At 37.5% G+C, this 26,925-nt stretch overlaps 1 protein-coding gene across 1 annotated transcript in view; it reads left to right on the plus strand.

Moving 5' to 3' along the window:
• The window catches only part of SOAT1 (sterol O-acyltransferase 1), a 58,684-nt gene that overhangs the window by 15,681 nt on the left and 16,078 nt on the right, over nucleotides 1-26,925 (plus strand). Inside the window, exon 3 of the mRNA XM_033092781.1 lies at nucleotides 13,573-13,631. Coding sequence (XP_032948672.1) covers nucleotides 13,573-13,631 — 59 coding nt within the window. The remainder of the gene's footprint in view (nucleotides 1-13,572; nucleotides 13,632-26,925) is intronic.

Here is a 26,925-nt window from a genome sequence, read left to right on the forward strand (position 1 = left end):
TTTGATTTGCATTCCTCTAATAGTTAGTGATGTTGAGCACCGTTTCATGTACCTGTTGGCCATTTGTAAATCTTTTTTGGAGAAATGTCTATTCATGTCCTTTGGACATTTTTTAGTTGAGTGAATTGGTTTTTATTGTTGTTGTTGGCTTGTAGGAGTTCTTTTTATTTTAACAAGAGAAAATAACCAAATTTATATATACGTACCTATGGAGACCCCACATACATAAGAGATTCAGCGACCCCACATACATGAGAGGTTCCAGGACAAAGGGAAAAGAGGTACATGTAACATTGTGAGCTAAGGATCACCTTGAAGCTTCAGTGGGGAGGAAGGTCATTGAGGGACATTAAGAAGACTGAATTGGGGCGGCTGGATGGCTCAGTTGGTTAGAGCATGAGCTCTCAACAACAAGGTTGCTGGTTCAATTCCTGCATGGGATGGTGGGCTGTGCCCCTTGCAACTAAAGATTGAAAACGGCGACTGTACTTGGAGCTGAGCTGCACCCTCCACAGTTAGCTTGAAGGACAACGACTTGGAGCTGATGGGCCCTGGAGAAGCACACTGTTCCCCAGTATTCCCCAGTATTAAAAAAAAAAGTGAACACACCTTAAAAAAAAAAAAAAAAGCCCGATTTGTAGGAGTTCTTGAGTTGAGATGTAGGGGTTATATTCTGGAAATTAACTCTTTATTAGATATATGATTTACAAATATTATCCCCCATTCTGTAGGTTGCCTTTTCACTCTGTTGATTGTATCGTTTGATGCACAGAAGTTTTAAGTTTGGAGGGATCCCATTTGCCATTTTTAGTGTTTGTTGCCGTGTTTTTGGTGTCATTTCCATGTAACCATTGCCAAGCCCCGTGTCATAAAGGTTTTCTCCTATTCTGTTCTCTTTTTCTTATAGGAGTTTTACAGTTTTGGGTCTTACATTTAGGTCAGTAATCCATTTTGAGTTAATTTTTTTGCATGTGGATATCCTCATTGGTTTCGGGAGTACTGCCATCTGTGGTAGGCTGGAAAAATGCCTCCTCCCCCAAAGAGTTCTAAAACTTGGAACCTGTGAATGCTTCTTTATGTGGCAAGACCAGGAGAGATGGGCGTGGGGGTGGGGTGTCTTTGCAAATATAATTAAGTTGGGAATCTTGACATGAGGTTATCTTGAATATCCATGTGAGCCCTGAATGCAGTCACATGTATCATAAGTGGGAGGCAGAGGAGATTTGACCACACCCAGAGAAGATGATATGGAGATGGAGCAGAGAGAGAGATTTGTGGATACTGGCCTTGAAGATGTGTGTTATGTTCACAAGCCAAGGAATGCTGGCAGCTGGAAGCTGAAGAGCAAGGACCGGATTCTATTTAGAGCCTCCAGAGGGAGTGTGGCCTTGCTCCATATAACGCCTTCATTTCAGCTCAGCCTCCAGAACTGTAAGAGAATAAATTTCTGTTGTCTTAAGCCACCATGTTTTTGGTCATTTGTTACCAAATGACCAAAACTAATACACCATTTTAACAGTTAAATCTATCAATCCATGAACATGGGATGTCTTTCTGTTTATTTAAGTTGTCTTTAATTTTTTCAATAATGTTTTGTAGTTTTCAGAATGTAAGGTTTGACACTTTTTTGTTGAATTTATTCTTAAGTATTTTGTTCCCTTTGATGCTATTGTAAATGGAATTGTTTTCTTAATTTCTTTTTCTGATTGTTGCTATTGTATAGAAATGCAGCTGGTTTTTGTATATTTGTACTATGTCCTACAACTTTGCTGAACTTAGTTTTTAGCTCTAATAGTTTTTGTGTGGGTTTTATACTGGTATTTTCTATATATGATCATGCCACCTGCAAATAACAGTTACGTTAGCTGTGGGTTTTGGGTGGATGCCCTTTACCATGTTGAGGAAGTTCCTTACTTACTTATAATTTACAGGTTATATCTACTCTTGACTACCTTTTACTTTGCCTCTTTGTTCATTTGATAGCTAATTAATTAGTATAATAATAATAACAACCACTAACATAAGTTTATCATGTGCCAGGCCCTGTTTTAAGTGTTTTATGAATATTAACTCAGTTTACTGTAGTTCTACTCAATTTCAATGTTGAGATAGATACATAGAGAACAACATACCGTTTGTAACAAATTTTGAAAGTCCCTTGGCAAAAATATGAAAAAAATTAATATTATTCTGTAATCTTGCCCCTTCATCCAGTATATGCAACTAATCATAAAACTTGCCTGTCCACGTAGAGCTTTGATCAACTGAGTAGGTTGAGAGTTCATTTCTTTCCACTTAGATAAAAGCAAACCATGTTTATTTTAGAAAAGGCAGATAAGCAAAAGTTCAAATTTTTGTGATTTTTCCTTGGATACATTCCTCGACATTGTTTTTAGGTCAAAGGGAATGCATATTTTTAAGATTATTTGGGTAGGTATTGCCAAATTGCCCTCTGGAAATATTGCACTCCCAGTATTGTCTCTTACTTCAAACATTTTTCAGTCATGGGTGATGTGACCTTTTAAGTACACTAGATGGCATTTTGAGAGATGAAAAATTCCACTTGAAAAATGCTTCGTACAATGAGACATTAGTACCAGCAGAAATAAAGTTATTGAATATTAATTAATACTTTTTATAGCTTTTAAAGTCAAAAGAGTAAATTTGAATATTTCAGTTCATTACAGGAAGATTAATCAAAAGAAATGAAAGATATTAGCTGACATTTTCTTTGACAGCTTCTAAAAATTAAAAAAAAAATCATGCTAAAAAATCAGGCTGAAAAGCTTTCAAGTTCTAAGTGTGTCAACAAAGTATTGTCAATGATTATTTTATTCTAGGGTGTTATGTATTTAAGGTAAATTTGTGTTTTAGCAGAATTGCTAAAAATCATTTTGAGTACATTCATTTTTAAATAATGGGACATAAGGCATAACTTGACCATTTTGAAACAAAAAGAGGGCTATAATATGTTTTGCTTCTAACAAGATAGTTTTTCTGGTTTTTTCCTCTATATGTTGCCAAAACCTTGAGCAAGAATATAACCATACATTGTAACAGTGTTCTAATAGGGAAAATGTTATATAGTCCACTTTATGACAGTGTTTTTAAAGGTTTAGTTGCAAGAAATTTGTAGGGATAAAGTGTTTGGGGGAAGAGCTTGCATTCTTTTAGTCTTTGTTCTATCAAGAACATTTGATAATAACTTTATCAAAAATTTAATCTTGGAAGTCTAGGCTCTTAGAATAAGAATTGGTCTTAGTGGTCATTTAATTATGACCTTACATGCAACACATGCACCTGAAATTAAAGTTAGGTTTACTACCTTCCAGCTGACAGGTTAATCTAGTGTCAGTTAAGCACCTTTGATATATAGATATAAATATAGATATCTGTATAGCTATATATATATGGCAGTGTACTAGGTTTGCTAATAGTTCAGATGAATAACATGCTAAAACAAGAAAAGAGTTCTATGTTATAAATAGGAGTTAAGTAATTACAGTAACTAAACAGTACAGGAGGAGAGCAATAGGGTGAGGGATCACCATGCTTTAGAATGGAAGGAAGTGTCTATAGAGGTAGAATTTACGTTTGGCCTTTGAAGAAGAAACTGGGAGAGGGCATTCAAGCCAGAGGAAAGTTATTGGTTGCAAAGGCATGGAGTTAAGACAGTAGAGTGTTATGTGTGTTGTGTTTTGTTTGCTTGTAGAGAGGATTGTTGGAGGGGAGGAGGTAATAGAGATGGATTTGTGGTTTGTTTTCACGGATAGGAAGACAAAATTGGGAAGACCAGGAGGAAGTCAGAAGGTAGGGCTTGCAGCCTTACTGTGGATGTGGTCATTGACTGACGACCTACATAAGTGGATGACTTACAACCTCTCAGTGCTTAGATTTCCTCTTGCAAAATCAAGAACAAATGTAGCATCACTGCGTGCAAGTCTATAGCGCTAGATTCATTGAGGTATTATTTTGTCTTCTCGTTGATGGTGCTGGCAACTCTTCTGTCGCAGATCCTAAGATAGCTTTACAGTGTCCTGCTATATCATACATCAGCTGAGAAATATTATCTACACGATCTTCTAATATTTCTATCAAAAATTAGCTCTTTTGATTTTAAAATAAGATCATATGATGTTGTAAAAGTTTAATGATAATAAAGCTAATTCTTACTGCACATATAGGCAACCCACACAGTTGATACAGGGGTGATGATAAAAGAACAATAAACCAAAGTTAACTCTGACCGAGTAATCTTGTTCTTGTAATTATTTTGATTATAGGATAGAAATCTGTTTCCTTAATAGCTTTCACAAAGTTGTAGATCAATTGTGATTGGTATTTCCGTGTATTGCTTTTGTAGGTTAGTCATAATACTCATTTAAAAATCTCAATTTGTTGTCCTCATGCCAAGCCTCATGGGGCTATTTTCTCTTCCACTAGTTCAAGATATTTTGCTTTCCTTAAAAAAATTGCTCCACGCCTATATGATCAATTAATCTATGACAAATGGGACAAGAATATACAATGGGAGGGTAAAGACAGTCTATCCAAAACATGATGTTTGGAAAACTGGACAGATACATGCAAAAAAATGACCACCTTCTTACACCATATATTTCAACATATTTATTAAATCTTTCTTTTCAAATGTTCACAAATGAATATTTGTGTACTGATTCTCGTTTCTAGTTCAGATTCCATTTCTTTATGGTCGTGCAGACACGTTATTAGTTGAGAATTTTGAAAGGTTTTTGAAGTCAGTGGAGCAATAAAAGGTGATAGATTATACTGCTTTATCTTCCTTTTTGCTTTGAAGATGAATAAATATTGATTCTTCCAAGGAATACTTCTAAACCCAGCCATCTCATGGACATAAAGGTGACTTTCACATGACTTTTAGATTACTTACATCTGGACGACAAGACGAGGCTGGGGTAACGGTCTTCTAAGGCATAGTCAATGAGAGTTTTTTTAGAAACTGATGAGGATTTCAAAATGAGTTTGAACTTCTAGACAATAAAAATCTGTTAGTCAGTGCCTAGGCATTAGCTAATTCTGTACTTGCTACAAGGAGACAAAGAATATGTTTGTTAAAAGAACCGAAACTTGAAAAAGTGGTTATTAGCCACTGCTTAGTACACCTTAGTCATCTAAGTCGACGTTTAGGGCATGATTCTTTTTCTTTTTAAATTTTTTATGATGCATGTTGCACAACTAGGAGGTAGAAGACCTCTAGTATTCGTTCAGCCCTCAGTTACTATTATATTTGTATATAACTATCTTGCTTATCTCACTGGATTGTTATAAAGAACAAGTGAGATGATGTATGATAAATATTTCATAAATGTCGATATTTGTAGCAAGTTTAACGAGGATGAGGCTTTCGAAATTTGGACTCCATAATGACCCAAGAAAGAGAAGAGTTGCAGAAATGGATTGGGAGTGGATTGCTAGTGAGAAGGCACAGATAAGAATGCGTAACTACTTTTCTAGGACATTTTATATTAAAGAGAAAAAAATAGCATGGTTGGGTCGTAAGGCTCATTAGAAAGGCCTGTTTTAAAACATTGTTTCAAAATTTCAGTTACTTGTAATTTTGACATTGCCACTGTAACATTTTTTATTATGTGATTTAAAGAAAACCTCTTAAAAAATATTAATCCTAAGCAATAAATTCTGTAAAGTCATAGGTTTGATGATGTTCAGTTAAATATTTGTTTCTAAAGTGTTAAATTTATAACACTTGAAAGGTAAATGTTGGTAAAACCACAGATTTAAGTTTGAATATCAGTAATGACACCCAGGTCATAATTTCAGAAAAAAATGTTAAAGAATAGTTGGCTCTGAATGTAAAGGTGGAATGTAAATGGCTCAGTGTCTTGAACGATTTGAACAGTTTCTTAAAGAATATAGGAAGGAACAAGGCAATAGTTTAAAGGGTTGGTCTTGAAAAAGATGGGCTATCCCTTCCTCTGACACAGGAACAGTTGAAAAGAGGATTAAAGATAGTGAAAATTAAGAAAGAAGACACTTAAGGAGTCAGTACTCTAAAGTGATCAACTGAAGGTTGCTTAGTAGGGCTGGAACTTAAAGAAGGAGAAGGTGGAAAATGTTCGGAATTATGTTTGTGAGGAATGTCACAGAAATCCATTAAGAAGCAAAGACAAAGGTTTCAGTTTTTCTTTATTAGTTTCAGGTGTACAAAACAATGTCATAGTTAGACACCCTTCCCCCTATCTACTACCCCTCTGACATGGTATATAGTTGTGACAATTCCACTGACTCTGTTCCTTATTCTGTAATCCACATCCTGTGACATACTCTATTATATTACATTATAGCTGACGTTCAGTATTATTCAGCTTCAGCTTCATGTGTACAGCGCAGTGGTCAGGCATCTACACCGCCCATGAAGTGGTCTCCCTCATAAGACAAGTATCCATCGGATACCCTACCAAAAGATTTCATTTTTTATTGCAGGCCTTGTTAAGACTTGACAGCATCAGTTTATAGTGGGCCCATTGCTCAGTGCATGGCAACTAGAAATCAAAAAGCAGATAGCAGGCAGTAGCTGGGGTTGGGATGTGGCATGGCGGGCCCAGGAAATTGATGGTGATGAGGGAAGGATAGAAATAATGACCGAGGGTTAGTAACTCTAGGCTGGGTAAGAAAACTGGTAAAGCAAAAGAACAATTTTCTATCAGAAGAAGAGAAACTGTTTCTCTGTGTTTCTCTTTAGAGCAATGAAGTCTTTCCTAGAAATTCCCCAGCAGATTGCTCCTCTCTCATTGGCCGGAATTAGATTACAAGTTACGTAGCAATCTTCCTTTTGCCTCTTTACTCTTTTCTATCCTACTTTGCGCCCTGGGAGGGTGACTTGATGGACTATATCAACAGGCCCCCGTGCCTTCTGCTTTCTGGAAGGATTTGGTCTTGGGGCAGGAGTACCGGCAGGAGATCCAAGAGCAGAGAGTAAGGTGAGCTTAGGTTCCCTCTGTGCTGGGTAGCCAGCACTTTTATCTAAGGATTTGAGTTCTTTTTGGGTTTTCTTAACCATTTCCCTCCTTTGCCTTTCAGGACTAAGGATGGTAACAGCTTTCCTGAGGTTTGTTTTTAGCACTAGAATTCCACAACTGTCCTTTGTTAAACTCTGCCCACACATTTATAAAAATGCCCTCTTTAAACTCTTCTCAGTAAACCAGCTTGAGTGGGTCATCTTTTTGCTGCCGCTACTCTTGCTGATACTGGTGCCTGTTCTTAAGTCAGTCTCTGGCAAGGGGAAGCAACCAACATGTTCACCAGTTATGTTAGATGATAAAAAATAATGTGTACATACACGTCAGTGTTGTCAGCCAGATTTACAGTAAATTCAGTCATCTCGAGCAGGATTTGGCAAACAGTGACGTTCATTCCTTTATATTTGTAGTGCTTTGGGACCATATGGGCCACAAAGCCTAAAATACTTACTATCTGGCCCATTACAGAAAAAAGGTGCTGCCCCGATTTAGAAGTACACTGTTCAGTACGGCAGTCACTGGAACTGGACTGGCCCATGTGGTCCAGTTTGTACACTTGAAACGTGGCTAGTCTGAATTCAGATAACACTCATTGTGAATACGTATCACATTTCAAAGACTCATTTGCACCTGTTTCTTTTTACTTTTTAATGTGGCTTCTAGAAAATTTACAGTGACCTGCGGTTCACATTATATTTCTGTTGGACAGCACTGACTAATCTAGAAAGTAACTGGTAACTTAGAAAGTAAGCAGATTAAAGCTGCCCTTAGGCAAAAGCCTACTAAATAGTGTCATAAAGCAAAGGGAGCTTGGCACTTCGAAGCATTTAACCCTGGTTCCAGTCCCAGAAAACCCAAGTCCTTACAGGTCTTCATGCTAATTCCTCTGCCTGAGATAATCTTTCTAGCACCTGCTCACCATGATTTTTCTTTCTTTTTTTTTTTTTTAAAGATTTTATTTTTAATTGGGGGAGGGGAACAGGACTTTATTGGGGAACAGTGTGTACTTTCAGGACTTTTTTTTTTTCCCCCCAAGTCAAGTTGTTGTCCTTTCAATCTTAGTTGTGGAGAGCCCAGCTCAGCTCCAGGTCTAGTTGCCGTTGCTAGTTGCAGGGGGCGCAGCCCACCATCCCTTGCGGGAGTTGAATCGGCAACCTTGTGGTTGAGAGGACGCGCTCCAACCAACTGAGCCATCCGGGAGCTCAGTGGCAGCTCAGCTCAAGGTGCCGTGTTCAATCTTAGTTGCAGGGGGCAGAGCCCACCATCCCTTGCGGGACTCGCGGAATCGAACTGGCAACCTTGTGGTTGAGAGCCCACTGGCCCATGTGGGAATCGAACCGGCAGCCTTCGGATTTAGGAGCATAGAGCTCTAACCGCCTGAGCCACCGGGCCGGCCCACCATGATTTTTCTTTATCATTTGAGGCTCAGCTCAAATATTAACCTCCTTTGCAAAAGCCCCCTGCACTCCCACAGCCACAGCCCTTCTGCGTGCTGTAAGTATCTGTGTATATTTCTCCTGAGATCCTAATGGAAGTGTTTGGAATACATGCCTAGTGCCCTGTATATATTGGGTCCTTAGTGGTTTTTATTTAATGAATAAGTATATAATTGAGTGAATAAATGAGTTACCCATTTAATGAGCTTAGCTTTTTGTGTTTTCCATCTGAGTAACATTGGCAGTAGGCTTGGTATGTGTAGTAGTATAAGTGTAAGATTTTTACAGGAAGCAGATCTGGTGAGAAGCCATGATGAAGCAGCCGAAGGGGAAAGGCACAGCTCCTTGGAGCTGTTTGGGATAAGCCTGCTTGCTCTCGTTTTACTAAAGGTATTACAGTAATAGCACAAGGCAATCAATACATGATCCCTTTTGATTGACGTAAAGATTTTTTGTGGTACGGTACATAATCTTTTTTTAAAAGGTGGGAAAACATGTAATTTTAGAAAAATTTTCATCAAAACTGGTATCAAGTTTTCATCAAAACTTGATACTCCAAGAAGTAAAATTTAAATATTCAGTTAAATGGAGTAGCCTTTGCAAATGTTAGATAATATTCATGAAGATAAATGTTGCAAGCCTGATTTCGTGGGGATCCAAGGGTCAGGGGAAAAAATCTAGAGTAGCTTTCCTTAAAGGATTTATCCTTGCGTCTACTATTAAGATATTATCAGTTAATGATCAGTTATCAGTTACTGATATTAATGTTTTCAGTTAGTGATATTGGCAGATGTTTCAGAATTTGAATGACCCTCAATCCTGGATTATCAGTTTCAGGGTCAGTATTTTAGAAATTTAGAAACCTTGAGTTATGTGGTTGGATGTCTACGTCGTTCTTTAAATCTTAATGTTGTTAGAGTGTTACTCTTGGGCTTTTACGACATTTAATTTTTTAATTTTCGAGTAGCAAGAAAGTAAAGCTTTTCTTTTGAATATTGTACGAAGTTAATTTTTAAGGTGCAAGAAAATAAATTGAACTGGCTTTTTAATATTATTTTCCTTTCACTTTAAAGTCATTTTGAGTGGGCCCTTCTGGGACTTGAGTTGTAAGTGTGGTCAAAAACTCTCCCGATTTCCTAGTCCCTGACTCAGGAAAGTCAGTTATTTAGGGAGACACAGAAATCTTTTGGAAGTGATATACAAATAGTGAGCATTTAATTTTTTACAATGTCTCCTTTCCTATCCCCCAGGGTAATTGAATTAGTTGAAGGGAAGAAGCTTCTGGATTCATTTATTTATGAAATAGCTTAATTATGAAACCATCTGATCAAAGATAGTAGAGAACTAAATAAAAAAGTGTATTCTCATGATTCGTAGGAAAATCAGATAAATATGTATCTTACCCTCATGTTTCTTACTTCATCAGTTACTAATTTGTGAATATCTTCAAAATTTCTCCTCTCCTATCCATTCTCATTGCCATTGTTTTGGTTTATAACATCATTTCTTGTATGGATTTATTGTATTTCTCTTACGGGGTCCTTCTCATTCTCTCCTGCCAGAGAGAGTGGGCTTTCCACTATAAGATGAGTTACTTTCCTGCATAAGACTCTTAGTTTCCTCAAAGCCTTTGTTATGGTCCACATAAGCTCTTTATGGTGATGACCTCGAGCCTCCTCCCCAGTCATCAATGGCCTACTACCGGTGATTGAAGATATTATTCCACTAACTCCTGGCTTCTTGATAAGTCGGGGTTGATAACCCAGCATAATTTCAGTTCTTTTGTAGGTGATATTTTCTTTCTGTTTTTAAGAGGTTTGTTTTTGTTTTTTAAATAAATTTCTGTGTGACACAGTTTCACTATGATATAAGTGTAGATTTTATTTATCCTGCTTGGGATGCTTTGACTTTATTTGAGGATTGGCATCCTTCAACAGTTCTGGAAAGTTCTCAGCCATTATCACTTCAAATTTTCTCTATAGATCTCTGATTAGGTGCATTTTGGACCTTCATATTCTGCATGTCTTTTTTCCCAAGAGAAGTATTATGAAAAGATATAGTCTAAATGTTCAATAGAGTATTAAATAAACTATATTTCAGCCTTAAAAACAGAATAATGGGCCAATAACATTGATGTGGAATAATATGTAATGACATGGGAAGATGTTCATAATATATTAAGTGAAAAAACCAGATTATGAAACAGTATGCACAATGAGTCCTTTTTTATAAAATGTATATTTGCCAAAGTAAAAGGACAAATGATATTTGCCAAAATATTAATGTTAGTCACTTGAACATCATAGGGTAATGCGTGATTTTGTTTGTCTTTTGGTGGGGTGATTTTAAATTTTTAAAATTTTTTATATTTTAAATTTTCTATAATGAAGATTACTTTTAGAATAAGGAGGGGTTTTATTAAATTTAAATTAGCTCAAATGTGCCCCAGTGTTCATTGTGGCAAAGTAACTATTTCTGGGAAATTACATCTTCTAAATTTGAGTGCCCTTCACTCTTTCCTTCAGGCAAAATATACAATAGCAGTTGTTGATACTGAAATAAGAATACTCAAGGAAATTATTACTAAGAGAACAGATGAGAAAATATAAATTCTCGTGAAAAATATACTACTGAAACGATCCAAAGTTACATCCTCATCGCTTTTTGCAAAGACAAAGACAGCAAACTAGTTGTAGTCTTCTGCTTCATGTTTCAGCATTCCTTCTGTTCTGTTTTGTTCATTTATCTGTGCAGAAGATCCAAAGTTACATCCTCATCGCTTTTTGCAAAGACAAAGACAGCAAACTAGTTGTAGTCTTCTGCTTCATGTTTCAGCATTCCTTCTGTTCTGTTTTGTTCATTTATCTGTGCAGAAGGTCTGTACACATATAATGCTCAACATCAGTGGTCATTAGTGAAATGCAAATCAAAACCACAATGAAATATCACTTCCCACTTACTAGGATGGCTATAATAAAAAACACATAAAGTTGACTAATTAAGATATTACATGAATTAATGACTTGAGAATCTTTTTTCATGACTTAAAAAAATGGATTTTAAAGGTATTAAAATATGTGTTTATGCGAGTTTGTTGCTTTGTCTGATATTTATTGGTTCCCATGTAGTATAACAGACAACTTGACCTTTCATCTGAAAAGGTAAAATAAGGAAATTTACTCTCAGATTATAAAATTCTTTTTTTTCTGGAAAAAGATACTATAGTATTTGAAAATGTGCTTTGAAAAATATATAAAAATGAAAGAGGTACCATGTCAAGATTGCTATGTTTGCATTAAACTTAGATGAATTCCAATAAAATTGTAACTCAAAGACAAATCTAACCTTAACAAGAAGTTGCAATAGCTAAATGAGCAGTGTAAGCAGCTAGTAATGGGCACCAAGTTTAACAGGGGGGCATTACCTTATGCATTAGCACCTAATTTTTCAGTTATATTAAAAATGTTGCTGAAGGTGTAAATGTTTTGCCAGAGAAAAACTTGAAAAAATTTTAATAAATACATCAAAAGCTAAAATCTAGCTAAGATATTATGTGTGAAGACAAATTTATTTATGAATAAAGGAAAACTGCATTCAAAATGAACCATAGCCATATTTTACTAAAAGGGAAGACATTAATTAATTCAACTGCTTACTTAAATTTTAATTGTACCCTGATTCCGTGTGAAAATACGGAATTGTCTACAAATCTGTGAGAGTAATAAATCACAATATATACGCTCGTGCAATGCATATGGGAGTCACACAGAGCAACCAATTCTCATAAATATTTTAATATCTAAAATCTAATTTTTTAAGTCATGAAAAAAAGATCCTCAAGTCATTAATGATTCATATCTCAATTAGTCGACTTTATGTGTTTTTAATTATAGCCATCCTAGTGAGTGGGAAAGTGGTATTTACTTGTGCTTTTGATTTGCATTTCCCTGATGAACGGTGATGTTGAACATCTTTTCATGTAGTATTGGCCATTTGTATATCTTTCTTGGAAAAATATTTGTTCGGAAACTGTTCCACGTTCAAGCCCGTGTGCCTAATGCTTCGAAAGGCCAAAACTCAAAACATCAGGGTGTGAAATAAAGAAAGGTTTATTGGTCGAGAAGGTGCCAACTGAAAAGATGGGGAGACCTAATGGTGCCTCAAATCCACGTGAAGAGAATTCAGAATTCAGACTTCTTTTATGTCAAGGGAAAGGAGACCAGGTAGGGCCAGAAGGTGGAATACAAGGAAGAGTGGGAAATCTCCACATCTTTTTCTTCCCAGGTGGTTCTTGATATTCTTGACCTCCCCTCCATCTGGGTCCACTCATCAGAGTGCTGTCCTGAGATTCCTGTAAATCTCTGATAAACAGTCATTGCTTCGTGCATCTTTCCCCATCTATTCAGGAGGCTGTTTTACAGAATTCCTCTAGTCAATTAGCATACCTACAAAAAGAACTATTTACCTGAAAGCCCTGGGAGAAATAAGGCTTGGATTTATGGTAAAAGTCAGATGGGAGAGAAGCAAAAGCAGTCCACCCCGTTACAATACTTTGCCTGTATTTAAATTGGATTGTTTGTCTTTTAATTATTGATTTGTAAGAGTTCTTTATATATTCTGGATACAAGTTCCTGATCAGATTTGCAATTTTTTTTTTCCCAGTTCTGTGGCTTGTCTTTTTACTTTCTTGATGGTGTCATGTCTTTTGCAGCGAAAAAAGTTTTTGTTTTTGATTTTAATGAAGTTCAGTTTATCTACTTTTTAAATGTTGCTTGTGTATTTTAGAAGTCACAGTTGCAGGATCTAATCTAGACAGTATAGTTTCCCGGGTGGTCAGAATTGGATCTTACAGCACTATGTGGTTAATATAGTTGTAATTACTGTGTGCACATACGAGGACAATAGTTTTGTTTTTCCTACTTAGAATTCTTATGTATAAATTTCCTTCCATTTATCTTCCCCATGCTTCATTTTTAGGAGCTGCCATGTTTTGTGGTTGTACCTTAGTTTACATAGTCATTCTTTTTTGCCTGTTTATTTTTCAGCTTCTTTATTTAAGTAGTGCTTGTAGGTAGCTATATCCATCAAGTTAAAAGTTACATTTTTTTTCCCCATAGGTCGGGTAGACATAAAACAGTTGATAGCAAAGAAGATACAGTTGACAGCAGAGGCAGAGGTAAGTAACTCTCTCTTCCAGAAACAAAAACGTACAGCTTTAGGGTAAGAGTTTTGTTTAGTAAAATTCTTAATGCTACATTGCTTAAATAATTAAATAATTATTTATCTTTCTTCTCAGTTGACATAGTCCAGCTGTGGAACAGGAAAATAAGGTTTGCCACCTTGTCATCCTACACAAGAACCAGGCTGCCCTTTTCTCTTCTCCCCCACTTTTCACTTTCATTTTCTGACATTTACCATGAAAACGTGGTTTCAGAGAACCATGATCCAGTTGAAGTCTACATGAACATCTGTGCAAGTGCTTTGTGAAAGTATCAGGGTTCACAGTAAATAATAGGTTTCTGGTAAACGTTGACTCTGAATCCAGTAGTTTCCCTGTATGGGCTGTAGAAGAAATAAACAGGAGCTCGAACAACAAGGTGGAGCCATTTCAAGCCGGGCAAACAGTTCTACACGTCAGAATGCAGCAGTGCCCTCAGGAAATTCTGGAGGACAAAGAACAATCTTTTTAAATTCACAATCTAATATTGTGTGTGCCTGAATGTATCTTGACTTCAAATCCAAGGCAGCCTCCCTTTTTCCTAAATGAGATTACTTCCAAAAATTATTGGCCAACATGAATATATAAATATCCCATAATATAGATGAAATAACCCTGCTTTTATTTAGTTTTGTGTGCATGCATGCACATAGGCATTTATATAAAACAACAAGTTTAGATATTTTTGTATTCATATTTGAATGGGGTTCCTGAACCCAGTTCCAACATGGGGGCGTGGGTTCCCTCCACTCCAACAAGCAAATCTTGGATGCAGGCAACGGTGTCTAAGAATTCAATTCGATTCTAATACTACATACCCGGAGATATAATCAGATTTCACAGGTAAAGGGCTCAGTCCCACAAGACTGCCCTCCCCTTTAGAAGCAAGCCCAGGTTACCTGTGCTTCTGACCATCTGGCTACACATTGGAGGGAAGTTCCATCAGCCCTTTCCAACTCAGAATGCCAATCGCAAGTCTAGGTTGTCACCTGAACTTCTGACCCACTGGCCGTAAATCAGAGATTCCCACAACCCCCTCCTTCGGTCCGATTAATTTGCCAGAATAGCTCACAGAACTCAGGAAAATCTGTTTACTCATTAGATTACCGATTTATTATTACGAAGGATACAAATCAACCGCCAGATAAAGAGACAGATACATAGGTCAGTGTCCTGAACAAAGGTTTCTATCCTTAGGGAGCTTGGGACCTGGCAGGTAGAAGAAGCATTCTGGTTCTGGAACTTGGAGGACCAACAGTTTGGCTTCCTAGGTTTTTATGGGGTTGGGGGTGGGGGTTGGGACTTACTGTTCCAAACCTCTAATGCATGGTTGGTTCTCCTGGCAGCCACCCTTGGGTGTGGTCCAAAAGTCACCTCATGAACATAACAAAAGACAGCTTTATCACCTGTAACATGGAGGAAGTTCCAAGGGTTTTGGGAGCTGTGAGCCAGGAACTGTGAATGAAGACCAAATATCTTACAAATCACAACTCATAAAATAGTACATGCAAGATTATTTACACTCATTTTGGTATTTGTGTCTTTGGAATGATCAGAGCTAATTTTTTAGTTTATCTTCCAATCCTGGGGCTTATCATTTTCACTTTCATCTCATTTGTTGGAGATACAGCCTTTTTTGAGTCCTAGGATGATGCTGTCACTAGACATTTTAGTACACGTATCTCAGTACAAGGATCTATTTGCTTGACATGAAAGATTCCTCCCAAATTTATTCTGTTGATATATTGGTGATTTCTACGATGTAACAGCTTATTGTATTGCTTTATAAGCTGGTATTCAAAAGGTATATTTACTATGCTTGAAACTGAGTCTAGATTCCTCGTTAATTGTGTAACCAAACAGGAAGAGAGTTTGTGTGTGACCCCCTTCCCACGCACAGCAGTGTCAAACACTGAACACTGAGTTTTACAGTGGAGAAGTTAGAGTCGCTTTATTTGTAGAGTGCTAATAAGCAAGGAGAATGGGAAGCTGTATTGCTTAAAACCTGACCTCCCTAATGTTTTACAATCAGAGGGTTGTAAGTGATGTAGGATATCTTCTTTGTGCCGGGATCCTGTCTCGTGAAACCAACGAATGGAAGCACGGACCAAGGAGAGGCGAGGAGTTGTAAAAGTAAAAGAAGATAGTTTATTAAAAGTAACGAGTAAAGAGTCGCAGCTCTCAGAATGAGAGGGGGTCCAAACTGGGGTGCCCAGTGACTGAAGCAAAAGTTCTTACTTTTATACCTTCTCTTGCCTACTTGGAGAAGGGGGCTGGCTCCTTCTAATAGAATTCGTCTATCAGGTTTGTCCCCTTTGCCCATCCTGAAGGGATTAACGAACCCATCCCGATCTATTAGATCCTAAAGGGATTAATGAACCCATCCCTATCTATCGGATCTGCTCCTATGTCCGGCCAAAAGGGATTTATGAGATAATTTATTAACCTCAAGGTGCATTCTCATATTTTCGTCCTGGAGTGAAGGAGACATTTCAGAAGCTGGAGTTTCAGGAGATAGCTGCCTTTGTTTATTTCGCCAGGGACCTCCCTGTCTACCTCACAACATGCTAACTAACCTGTCTCATAAGGAGTTAGGGGGAACAGGTATGCTGCAAGTGCTGCCTGGGCAAGTTTTCACTGGAGGACCTTGGAACGTGGCCGTTTATGGTAAGGGGCTTCAGCACTGGATCTTCCTGGACAGCGGACTCTTTGTGTCTGAAAGTGTTCCATGAACAAGTGTTCCAAAGTGTTCAAGTTCCAGCCATGTCCTGTCCTTTGGTTCTGGGGGAGGGGCGAGACTTTGCTTCCTGGTGCAGCTTGAGGACAGAGGTGGCACATTCAGTGCTGCCTCTGTAAAATAACTCAAGGATTGTATTATTCCCTGATCTGCTTTAAGGCAGCAGAACCAGTTTTAAGCTGGTGTGATTTGTGTGCTGTTTCAGTCGTGTGTTGCATTGTATTTTTCCTGATTTCCTTAGGTTACCAATGTAAGCCTGTAAAACTAGAAAGATCAAGGTCAATTCTGGTGGATGTCTTTTCCAATTAGTGATTTGTTGATCCATTATAAGTGTTTAAAGACTTGATTATTAGGTAATTTTCATTGTCTGTGGAGTAATTTACAATTTTGGCTAAGAAAAGAAAAATATTTAACATACAGGTAGGTACATGTGCTGTTTTTAAGGGCCCATTCTTGAAGATTTAGTGATTAAAATAAAAATAAGGAAATTTGGTTTTTATGGCTTACTAGATTATTTCTGACTTATTCCTCTAGACAAGTTGGACGCCTGGTTTTATTTTCCATTGCTTTTCAAGTTCCCCTTCTATTTCTCTTTTGCTCCTTCTCCCCTTCCCAGCAAAAACACAAAGCCCTTATTGTGTTCATTTGTGCAGGAAGTTTCAAATAGGTGAAAAGGCAGTCCATCTCTGCTACCACTGCTATTTACTTTAAAAATCTAAAGTGGGAGGGGAGCTCTTTTTTAATGCAGAATCACAGATCTGCAGAGGAAAGGGTTTGTGGAGTGGGAAGGAAAGGTGGGGGGAGAAAGAAGCAGAGGGGGATGGAGGGACTGTTTCAAGGATTTAAGTGGAAACTTTGTTTTTAAAGAGAATTTTCCACCTACCTGCTTTATGTAGCAATCAGTGAATAAAATTATTGTTTAGTTTGGTCAGTTAGGAGGATGTGAAGGAGGGAGAAAGAAATGAATGAAGTAAGGGAAAAGAGGCTGAGGAACAGGTAGACATTGGTTTAGCTGGTATTATTTCTTACTCTGTATGGTGCAAGTGGTAGGAAGGTTGCAGTGTTAGCTAGACTTGTACTAAAGGAGGCGCATGGCTTGAGCAGAGGTATGGAGGTTGGAAACTTACACTGTGTCTTGGAAATGACACTTGATCTTCATGATAGGAAAAAAAAGAGTTGGAAAACTGGGGCTAGGTTATAAAGGGTTTTTTTCTCGACCTTCATGCCCTTGTTCATGAAACTCTTACTGCTTGAAATTTTCCTAACTTCCTACCTTTACCAATCAGAATACTGTATATCTTTCAAATTCTAGCACAAATACTGCCACTTCTACAGTTTCCTAACTACCCCAACTTGAAGTGATGTCCTCCCTACTTCCTACTTCTGAGTGCTTGGTTTATACCCTTAGTACACACTCTGTATTTATTACACAGTGCTTTGTTCTGAATGAATCACCAAAATCCTTTTGGTGAACTTTTATAGGTAATTTGATGTAGGAATTTTTTTTTTTAGTTGTAATTTTTTTTGATGTAGGAATATTTTAATTGGCGATTTTATATCTAATGAGATTGAACATCTTGCAGTGTTGATTAACTGGATCGGTTTTGAGGGAGCTGTATTGAGAATGCTCGGTACCTGACAACCTTCTTCATACCTTTCCTTAATATGAATTCTTCTGTCTATGTATCTAAATCTTGATATCAAAGTTGAGGATAATTTATAGAGTTTGGGAGATGATGAGACCAGAAAGGAAGTGATTGTAATGTTTTAGTATTTTAGACTGAGTAAACAGAGGAACAGGGAGGAGATGGGAACTACATTTAGAAGGCCTATTCTGGGCTAGGTGGCTTATATACATAATCTTATTTAGTTAAGTTATTGGTTGACATATGAAATGACTATCAAAACAATAGGTATGTGAATATTGTTTGGAGCCATGAAATTTACTTGTTCTTTTCTCTTGTGGGTTTTTAGAAGTAATTTTTAAAACAAATGAAAATCAGGACTCTTTCTAGTCATTTGTAATTTGGTGTCATGCTCCAACCCACTTGTCATTCATCTTCATTGGAATCGTCCCCTTATCTTTACAGTGAGAACCCTGGACGAGCTGCCTCCAAAATCCCCTTCAGCTCTAGCAGTCTGTGTCGTAACTGTGTAGGCGATTTAAATTTTTGCTCTTGATTCACTATTTCCTGTTGTAAAGGGAATCAGTAGTCTGTAGATCTTATTGGGCAGCTCTTTCAACTCCACAGAACTAGAGTCGTCAGATAAAATACAGTATGCCTAGTTAAATTTGAATTTCAGATAAACAGCAAATGGTTTTTTAGGCATCATGCAATAGTCAAGACATACTTAGACTAAAAAAGTTATTTATTGTCTATGAAATTCAATTTAACTGGTGTCCTATATTTTTATTTGCTAAATCTGGCAACCTACAAAGAATTCTGTGAAAATTTACAGCATAGATAGAGGAGTTCATATTAAGGCAAGTTTTGAAAGGCTGTCAAGTACTGAGCAAGCTCTTTAGTGTGAAGGGAAGAGAAATGAGAGGTTATGACACGAATGGGTTGAAATTAGTGGGTTGGACTGATTGACTCTTTAAGGTCACTTCTAGGTCTAAATGCTGTCATAAAAAAGTTTTGAGGACTTAATTAAAAGAAAATATCTGGTGCTTGTGGGGTCATCCAACATTGTGTAACACTGAGCCATGACCTTGTGAAATCCTTGGAGTTGTGTTGCAACAAGACTTAAAAGACCTTCGTACAGTCCAAGGAGATACAAATGATTAGGTCCCTACCGCCTTTAATAGAGAAATTAGCTTTGTTTTAACATTATGTTAGTTCATTTTTTTTTTCTTTTGGTTGCAAATAACAGAAACCTATTTTGGCTCATTTAAACATAAAAGGAAATACTTGAAAGATATTCATGTATTTCATAGAATCGTGGGAGAGGTGGAACACTCAACCTTTGGAAAGGGAAAGGATGTCAGCAGCAAGAGTTCAAATGTTTCTGAATTTTTCAATTTTAATGAAGTTTCCAGTTGCTCTTTCTAAGCTCAGAGCTTCAGATTTCTGAGAGAGAGAATTGGATTTTGGTGAGAAGGACAGGGCCTTGTGGGTACAGCCCTCGCTTGGACATGGATGCCTGTCTTCACCTCTGAGGACACACCCGTTTCTGGAGAAAAGTGAATATGTTGAGGAAAGGGAGTATCTTTACTATCAGTATTTGAAGGACTTTTATTAATGGACACAATTTTATAGAGGAAATGGTAGATATAACGTGAAAATTTAACAGATGAAAAATTATTTCCTAGTTCTACTTCTTAAAAATACAAATTTGTTGCAACATATTTTGTTTGCTTCTTATAGCATTTCAAGTATTGTTTTTCACATTAATACCTTATGCTATTTATTGCCCAACCATTGAATGAAATGAGCAAACTGTAATGAGTAAGACACAGATGGTATGTCTTCATATGAGTACTTCTCTTTGTGGTTTGTCACCCACTCAAGTAACCTCTTCTAAAAACGTTTTTGGATAGTGTCAGTCTATTTGATTATTGGCAGTCTGCTGGAGAGATGTCTTAACTATTTTATGCCCAGAAATTCTTTGGTTATTATGTAAGTTGAGGTTAAGATGTGCTGTAATAGTAACACAGAATAAACACACATCACTGTGGCTTAAACAAAGTAGAAGTGTGTTTCCCTGTCATGTTAAATCATCTAGAGTTGGGAGGTCCAGAGCTGGTGTGGTGATTCCGTGGTCCTCAGGGAACCTGGTTCCTCCTACCACCCTGCCTCACCATTCGCAGGTTTTGATCCTCCTTCTCATTGTCCAAATAGCTCCAGCCATTTCAGCTGAGGTCTGAAGAGCAGAATTGATGTAGGGAGAAAAACGGGGAAAGAAACAGGCACCAGCCATCTTTTAAGGAGGTTTTCTGGCGGTTTTGTTTAACCAATTCTGCTTGTATCTTATTGGCAAGAATTTAGTCACATGAGCTCACCAGATGCGAAGGGAGACTGGGAAATTTCTTTGTTCTGGGCAATCATATGCTCAGATATCAGGGATTCTAAGGAAGTAGGAAGTGGGTGAGGATGCTAGCTTGACAACTAACAGTTTCGCCTACAACTGTCCGTTTTACTTTTCCTGCTTCTGAGCCAGTCAGATCTTCTTTTGGTTACGTAACTGTGATAGTTCCCCTTATACCTTTACTCATTTTACCTAACTATGGCGATGTATCAGTCAGTTTATTGTTCTTTATGATTTTATCACTTACCAAATATAGAAAGGTACCTTCCGAATTGCCCTCTTAGGAATCATAAGTAATTTAGTTCCTATGCATACCTGCTTGTTCCTTTGTCAGGCACTATGTTAGGTGCTGGGATTCAGAAGAAGTTTGTCTTTGAAAGCTGTACAGTGATATCAATGTAGGTTGGTATTTGTGATAGATAAGAAATCACATTCTTGTAGAGCTATTGACATTACAGGTGATAGTTATCTCTATTTTACAGTTAATGTGAATCCAAAACATCAAAACTAGTCAAATGGTAATATTCTGCATGTCACTGATTGAGGAATACTTTGTTGTCTAACATTTTAATATCTCCGAAAATAAGAAAGTGCTGTGTAGTAAGTACTATGTTGTATAATTCATTTGGCAGCTTTTTCTTTCTTAGTGCAAATCAAAAATTAGTGGTATCTTAGATGAGATAAAATCTTCAGAAAAATATGCCCAAGGTTTGTTAAGATTTTATTTTAATGTTGTGCTACCATATACTCATAGGATTGCTTTAAGAATAGGCGGAATGTATTTTCTTACATAAAGTAGTTATTATAGAAGTAGTATGGGCTCATTGCAGAAAATTTAAAAGAAATTCTTTTAAAAGAAATTCTTCTCAGAAAGTATAAAAAGGAAACAGTCACCAACCATCTATGCCTACCATGTGGAGGTAACATTTTGGTTTACCTCCTCCCAATAATTTGTTTTTCTTCTATCACTCACAGATCCATGCTGACACATACAGGCATGTGTCATAAATATGTCATCAAAATCAGCATCAATTTATATATTCAATTTGTGCATTTTTCTTAACATTATTTTATGGAGGTTTTTTATGATATAATATTCTTTGAAAATGTGATTTAGAAATAATTTCATGATAGTCATTTGTATACAAATGTATACTTCTCCAGCTGTATGTATCATTTGTATACATTGTATACATTCACATATATATTATTTGTTAACTGCTAGAAATAACTATTTTCTGGTTTCTAGTACTTAACAATGGCTAATAAAGAAGTGAAGGAGGTATGTAAAAATGATAAATAATATAATACACCATTTGGATAGTTAAGGGAGCTACGTAAGTAGATTAAGATAAATATATGTGTTTTGGCTCATTAGACTGATAAAAATGTGATATGATAAATATTGTAGTCTAATTTAAATTGGGAGACAGCCCAGGATGAATTTTATTTTAAATAAAAAGGGATTATAATTCATAGTTCTAATTTCAGTAGTTGCTGGTTTATCTTGAACCTTTGGCTTCCTATGTTAAGGATTCTGCAATAGTTATGCTCAAGACTTACTGCCAAACAAGTTTTCTTTCTTTTTCTTTTTTTTAATATTAGGAGGAGTATATTACAATGCACTACTTAGGTCTATAAACCTCTTCCACCTTCACCCTTTCAAATGAAATATTTGCAACAGAACTAAGCTGAATAACACCTTACTTTATATTAGTAACCTACCATTTTCAGGCTATATGTATGTACATCATTGGCTTTTTGGAGTTTTGCTTTTTTGGCTTATGGTGCTAATTATATAGAAAGTATTTCAGATAAAGGACAGTGAAAAGCAGTATAATGTGAACTCGGAGGTCACAGACCAGGGTTCTGATCCTGGTTGTACAAGTTCTGTGACCTTGGGCATGTCATATCACTTGACTTGTTCAAACCTAGATCTCTCATATGTAAAATAGGAATTATTGCCTACTTCAAAGATTGTTTTAAGACAAGAAGTAGTATGTAAAAGCCTCTAAGAGAGTATCTAGCATATAAGAGTCATTCGGTAAATAATAGCCACTGCCAGCAATAACAACAATAATGATTTTTAGTACCTTTCTTTTCATGGCTTCTAGAAAGAAATCAGGGCTGCTGTGTAATAGACACTGAATAAAGCCAGTGGTGGTAGGAGTAAGAGTTTCAGTGCCAGGGGTTGGTTTCAAAAGCTATTTGGAAATATATTTAACACCTGTATAGTCTTTCCAGTTGCTTTGCAGAGACTGGATGTACCCTGGGAAACAACAAGGCATGGTGTTTAAAGTCAGGCTAGGGACGCAGACATTAAGACACACCAAAATAGAAATATGTAGAATTTTAAATTGTTTTAGATGCCATGAAGGAAAAGAAGAAGATGCCATAACTTTAGCGTGATTGTTAGGGGGAGACCTCTCTTGAGGAGACAATTTAGTTTAAGACCCAAACACTGTATTACCTGTTCTGTTGTATTACCTGTTTTGCCCTAAAAGGTCAGGTTTCTGGTTCCATGCCACTGCAAGGTTAAAAGATTTTCTGTGCAAAGCCAGGTAGTGAATCAGAGAGACAAAGTAATTCATGGACTAGCAATATGACCTGTGGAGTCAGAGTATAATTTTCTATACTCTGTATCCAGAGTATACATTTTTACTGTGCAGTTTCTTTTCTCTCAGCCTACTTTTTAATTTTTTCATGCCTCTGTGCCTTTGAAAGGGTTATTTTACCTATCCGTAAATGACCCTGCTCTTTTCTTATTTTAAGATTCAGTCCAAAGTAACCTCTGTTTGAAAGCCGTTTCAGAAGAGTTTTCTTTCTAAAATGCAGATCGGAACATGTTTCTCAACCTTGTGCTTAAAACATCATTGGCTTCCAGGTGCCCTTAGGATAAAATAAAAACTCTTAAAATGGCTTACAGCTCCTCTGAGATCTAGTCCCTGGTCCCTGTTTGCTTCTCTCGCTTCATGTCTGATCCCTCGTGTGTGCCTTTACTTTGTGTTCCAGCTAGGGCTCTGCTTCAGTGGTTCCCGTTCTTGTAATCTTAGAGGTTGTGTACTTTAGCTGCTTATTTTAAAAATAAGGTTTCTTTGAGCTCTGAAATATAGTGATTCTGTTTCATAGATTATCTAAGCACCTGCTTTTCTAGTTTCTAGTTAATTGCCTAGCGTTTTCCTTCTGTTGGGCTTCTGTCCATCTGTCGTCATGCTGGGAGAGCCATAGCCCATGGGCTGGGTGTAATGAACGTTGATAGAGATGGATGGGGAAGAGAAGCAAATTAGAAAGCCTGTAACTTTCAACCTCCTTTTCAGGTTACTGGTATCGGACATTACTCAGATGTATTGTGATCAAGTTTTGAAGTTCTGACTGAGGCCAGTTTCATGTTATTGAAGAAGACCGTTTTTCTATATTCCTCTTACAAAGGGAGTGGCAATAACAAGCAGTCACTCTTTATTTTCCTCAGTACTTGGATACACGGAAGGAGGCCTGAGGAATGTAATTGTGTCCACGGCAGAGTTTTTCCTCCCAGAAGCAGCCGCTTCTATCAACTTGAATTCCTCAGAGAAAGAGGAAAGGGCTTTAAGAAATGAACATTAGGCACTTAGTTAGTAGAACGCTATGTATAGGAAGGTGGTGTGTTTCAATTGTTACCTTTGATAGTAATGGCACTAAATAGTAGAATTGGTTTAAATTGCAGTTTTTACTGTACGTTGTCATATTTGTTTCTTCATAAGTTAGCTCTGACTTGAGTGGGTAGCAGTGGGAGCTACGAATATCTGTGTCCAGTACTGGGCTGTGCGTTTCTGTAGGTTTGTTTGTTTGTTTGTCTTTGTTTGGGCTTTTAAAAAACTTCAGTTCACTCAACAGTTTAGCAAGTTTGATGTTATTCGTCTCAATCTGGTGTGAAAGGAACTGCTCAGAAAAGTGGTGTAGCTTGCCTGAGGCCACATACAGGTGGTGGGGGTAGAACTAGAACCCAGGTCTGCCTGAATGGTAGCTCATATTTCTTCCACTATTTTATTATCAGCACTGAAGACACCTTTTCTCTTAGTATTGTACTTGCTCAAGTATGGGTTCCCGTACTACTCATGTAAATTTTATTGCGGGGCGGGGGGGGGGGGGAACATGGATTCATCACATTAAAATAAGGGCCTTATTTCAGCTCCGCATACCCAAAAAGTGTTCTGCATTGTCTGAGGTGTCACAGGTTGGAATCCCTGGTAGGAGAGGGGGATTGTGAAAGAAGGTAATAAGGAGACTTAACACCTACTGCCACCTTCTCTACCAGCCCTCACACTATTGAGATAAGCCTGTGGTTTTTATCCTTTTACTTTCTTCTTGCTTCATTTTCCTATCCCTCTGAACTGTTCTTTCTTTGTGGTAGTCACTATACCATTAATAATTTATGTCCTTGCTCATTGATGGAGAGTGAGCTCAGTAAGAGCAGGGTTGTATCATTCACCACCATAGGTGTTTAGTAATAGAAATCCTCCTTGTTATCCAAATCTGTGTGGTCCCTGAGATCAGACAGCAGGTTGGGATAACTAGGGGCCCCCTTATGTATGGGATGACGGGAAAAGAAGCAAAGGTAGGAGTTCTGGAGTATGGAGAGAAGGGAATAGGAAGAAGGGGAAAGGAAAAAAAGGTATGATGCAAAAGGAGGGTGAGGGTAAGGAGATTGCTGCAGGTCGTCTTTCTGAATGACTAGAAGCTTCAAGGTCTTTGGAATGTATGGCAAAGGCTCATCTGGGGGCAAGCAGTGATGAGTAAGGCACAAGACCATGCACCACAAGACGCTGACGACATTCCGCTCGAGTTGGGTGGAGTAGGACCTGATGTCAGCAGCTTTTGCTGACATTTGTGCAGCATTCATTGTGGGCTATTTAACCCAGCACTTCACTGGGGAGGAGACTGGTTCCACCGTGCGAGGAATCCTAGCTTTTTAAAAGAAATAGCTGGACTTCCTTTGCCACATCTCGAGATTCCAGGCTTGTTTTTCACTGTTGAGTAAAATTTCAGTGGACTGATTGATATAAGTCTGGAGTAAAGTGTTACGACCTTATATGGTTTAGCCTCGCCCTGCCCTGCCCCCTCTTTTCTGACCTCAATTCTTACCACACTTCGGTTCCAGCTGTGAAGTCCTACTTCTTGCTCTTTCTCAAACACGCCAAGGGTGTTCGTGCCTCAGGGTGTTTTACAGTCGTGTTTCTTTCTTCCTGGTACTTTCCCCACAGGTATCCACTAACTTTTGCCCTCTTATCCTTCCTTACAAATGGCATCTTATCTTTGACGCTTTCCCTGACCTCTCTGAAAAATAGCACCACTGCCCTGTCCCTCGGCTGTATTTCTTTGCATAACACGCTCTGGCACACTGTCTGTCCTGTTTACTCCCACTGGAATCTAAAATTCCACCAGCACAGGGACTTGGTTTTGTTCATGGTGTGTCTCCGGCACCGAGAACAGCACCCAAACCGCACCTAGCACTTAGAATAAAGAAAGGATTTCCCTTCTCTTTTAGTTTATTTCTACCTGGCACGTCATTTTTGTAGCTGGAAAAAAAAAACTTTATTAATTAGTCCAATTCTAGAGATTAAATGAGAAAAGAACCTTTTTTCGTCATGTAACTTTTCTGCGGGGGTTTGTTTTGTTTTTGGTTGGGGAAGCACCCAATTCAAAAATTTCAAAATGCTCCGCCGTGCACTGTCATATAAGGACCATGCACTGACTGACTGAACCACTGGACTCTGGGTGGTGAGTATACAATGTGATATATAGATGACATATTATAGAATTGTATGCTTGAGACCTATGTAATTTTACTAACCATTGTCACCCCAATAAATTTAATAAAAAATAAATAATAAATAAATTGTAGAAGAAAAAAAATTCAAAATGAAGATGGCATATAAATAAATGAAATGGAATAAGCAAAAGGAGCTAAAATAAAATACTATTAGATAACCTTAATGTGAAAACGTAATTTTATAAAAACTATTCTTTCTCCCAGGGAACATAGGTCTTCTATATTTTGTCCTTAAAGTCATTCACATTTTCTGTTTTGGCTGATACTTTCCTATCTTTCTACTTTTTATCACATTGTCTCCTTCTGTCACTTTTCACTTAAAATTAAGTCCTACTGGTCCTTTGAGGTTTCATCTTAACTCCCAGCTTGAAAAAGACATTTCCAGTCATCTCATCCTTGTTTCTTTGCTTGCTAAACTATTATATGCTTTTTGAGTCTTCATTGATAGTTATGTTGCTCAGTTGATACTCTTCTATGTATTGTCTATACGTGTGTATCTTGTATTTTCCATCTACATCAGCTGTCTTGTGAAATGTGGGCCCTGAGTGTATTCTCACTGCCCAGGACCCAAAAGGCATTTGGGAACTGTGGGAGATAGCAGTTTGCAAAGCCTTCACGTAATTCCATTAGATACATTGATAATTTTTGGCTTTATTTTCAAAGGACATGGACAAACG

Source organism: Rhinolophus ferrumequinum, chromosome 22 (assembly GCF_004115265.2).
Source record: "Rhinolophus ferrumequinum isolate MPI-CBG mRhiFer1 chromosome 22, mRhiFer1_v1.p, whole genome shotgun sequence".
In the NCBI taxonomy this organism is placed as follows: Eukaryota; Metazoa; Chordata; class Mammalia; order Chiroptera; family Rhinolophidae; genus Rhinolophus; species Rhinolophus ferrumequinum.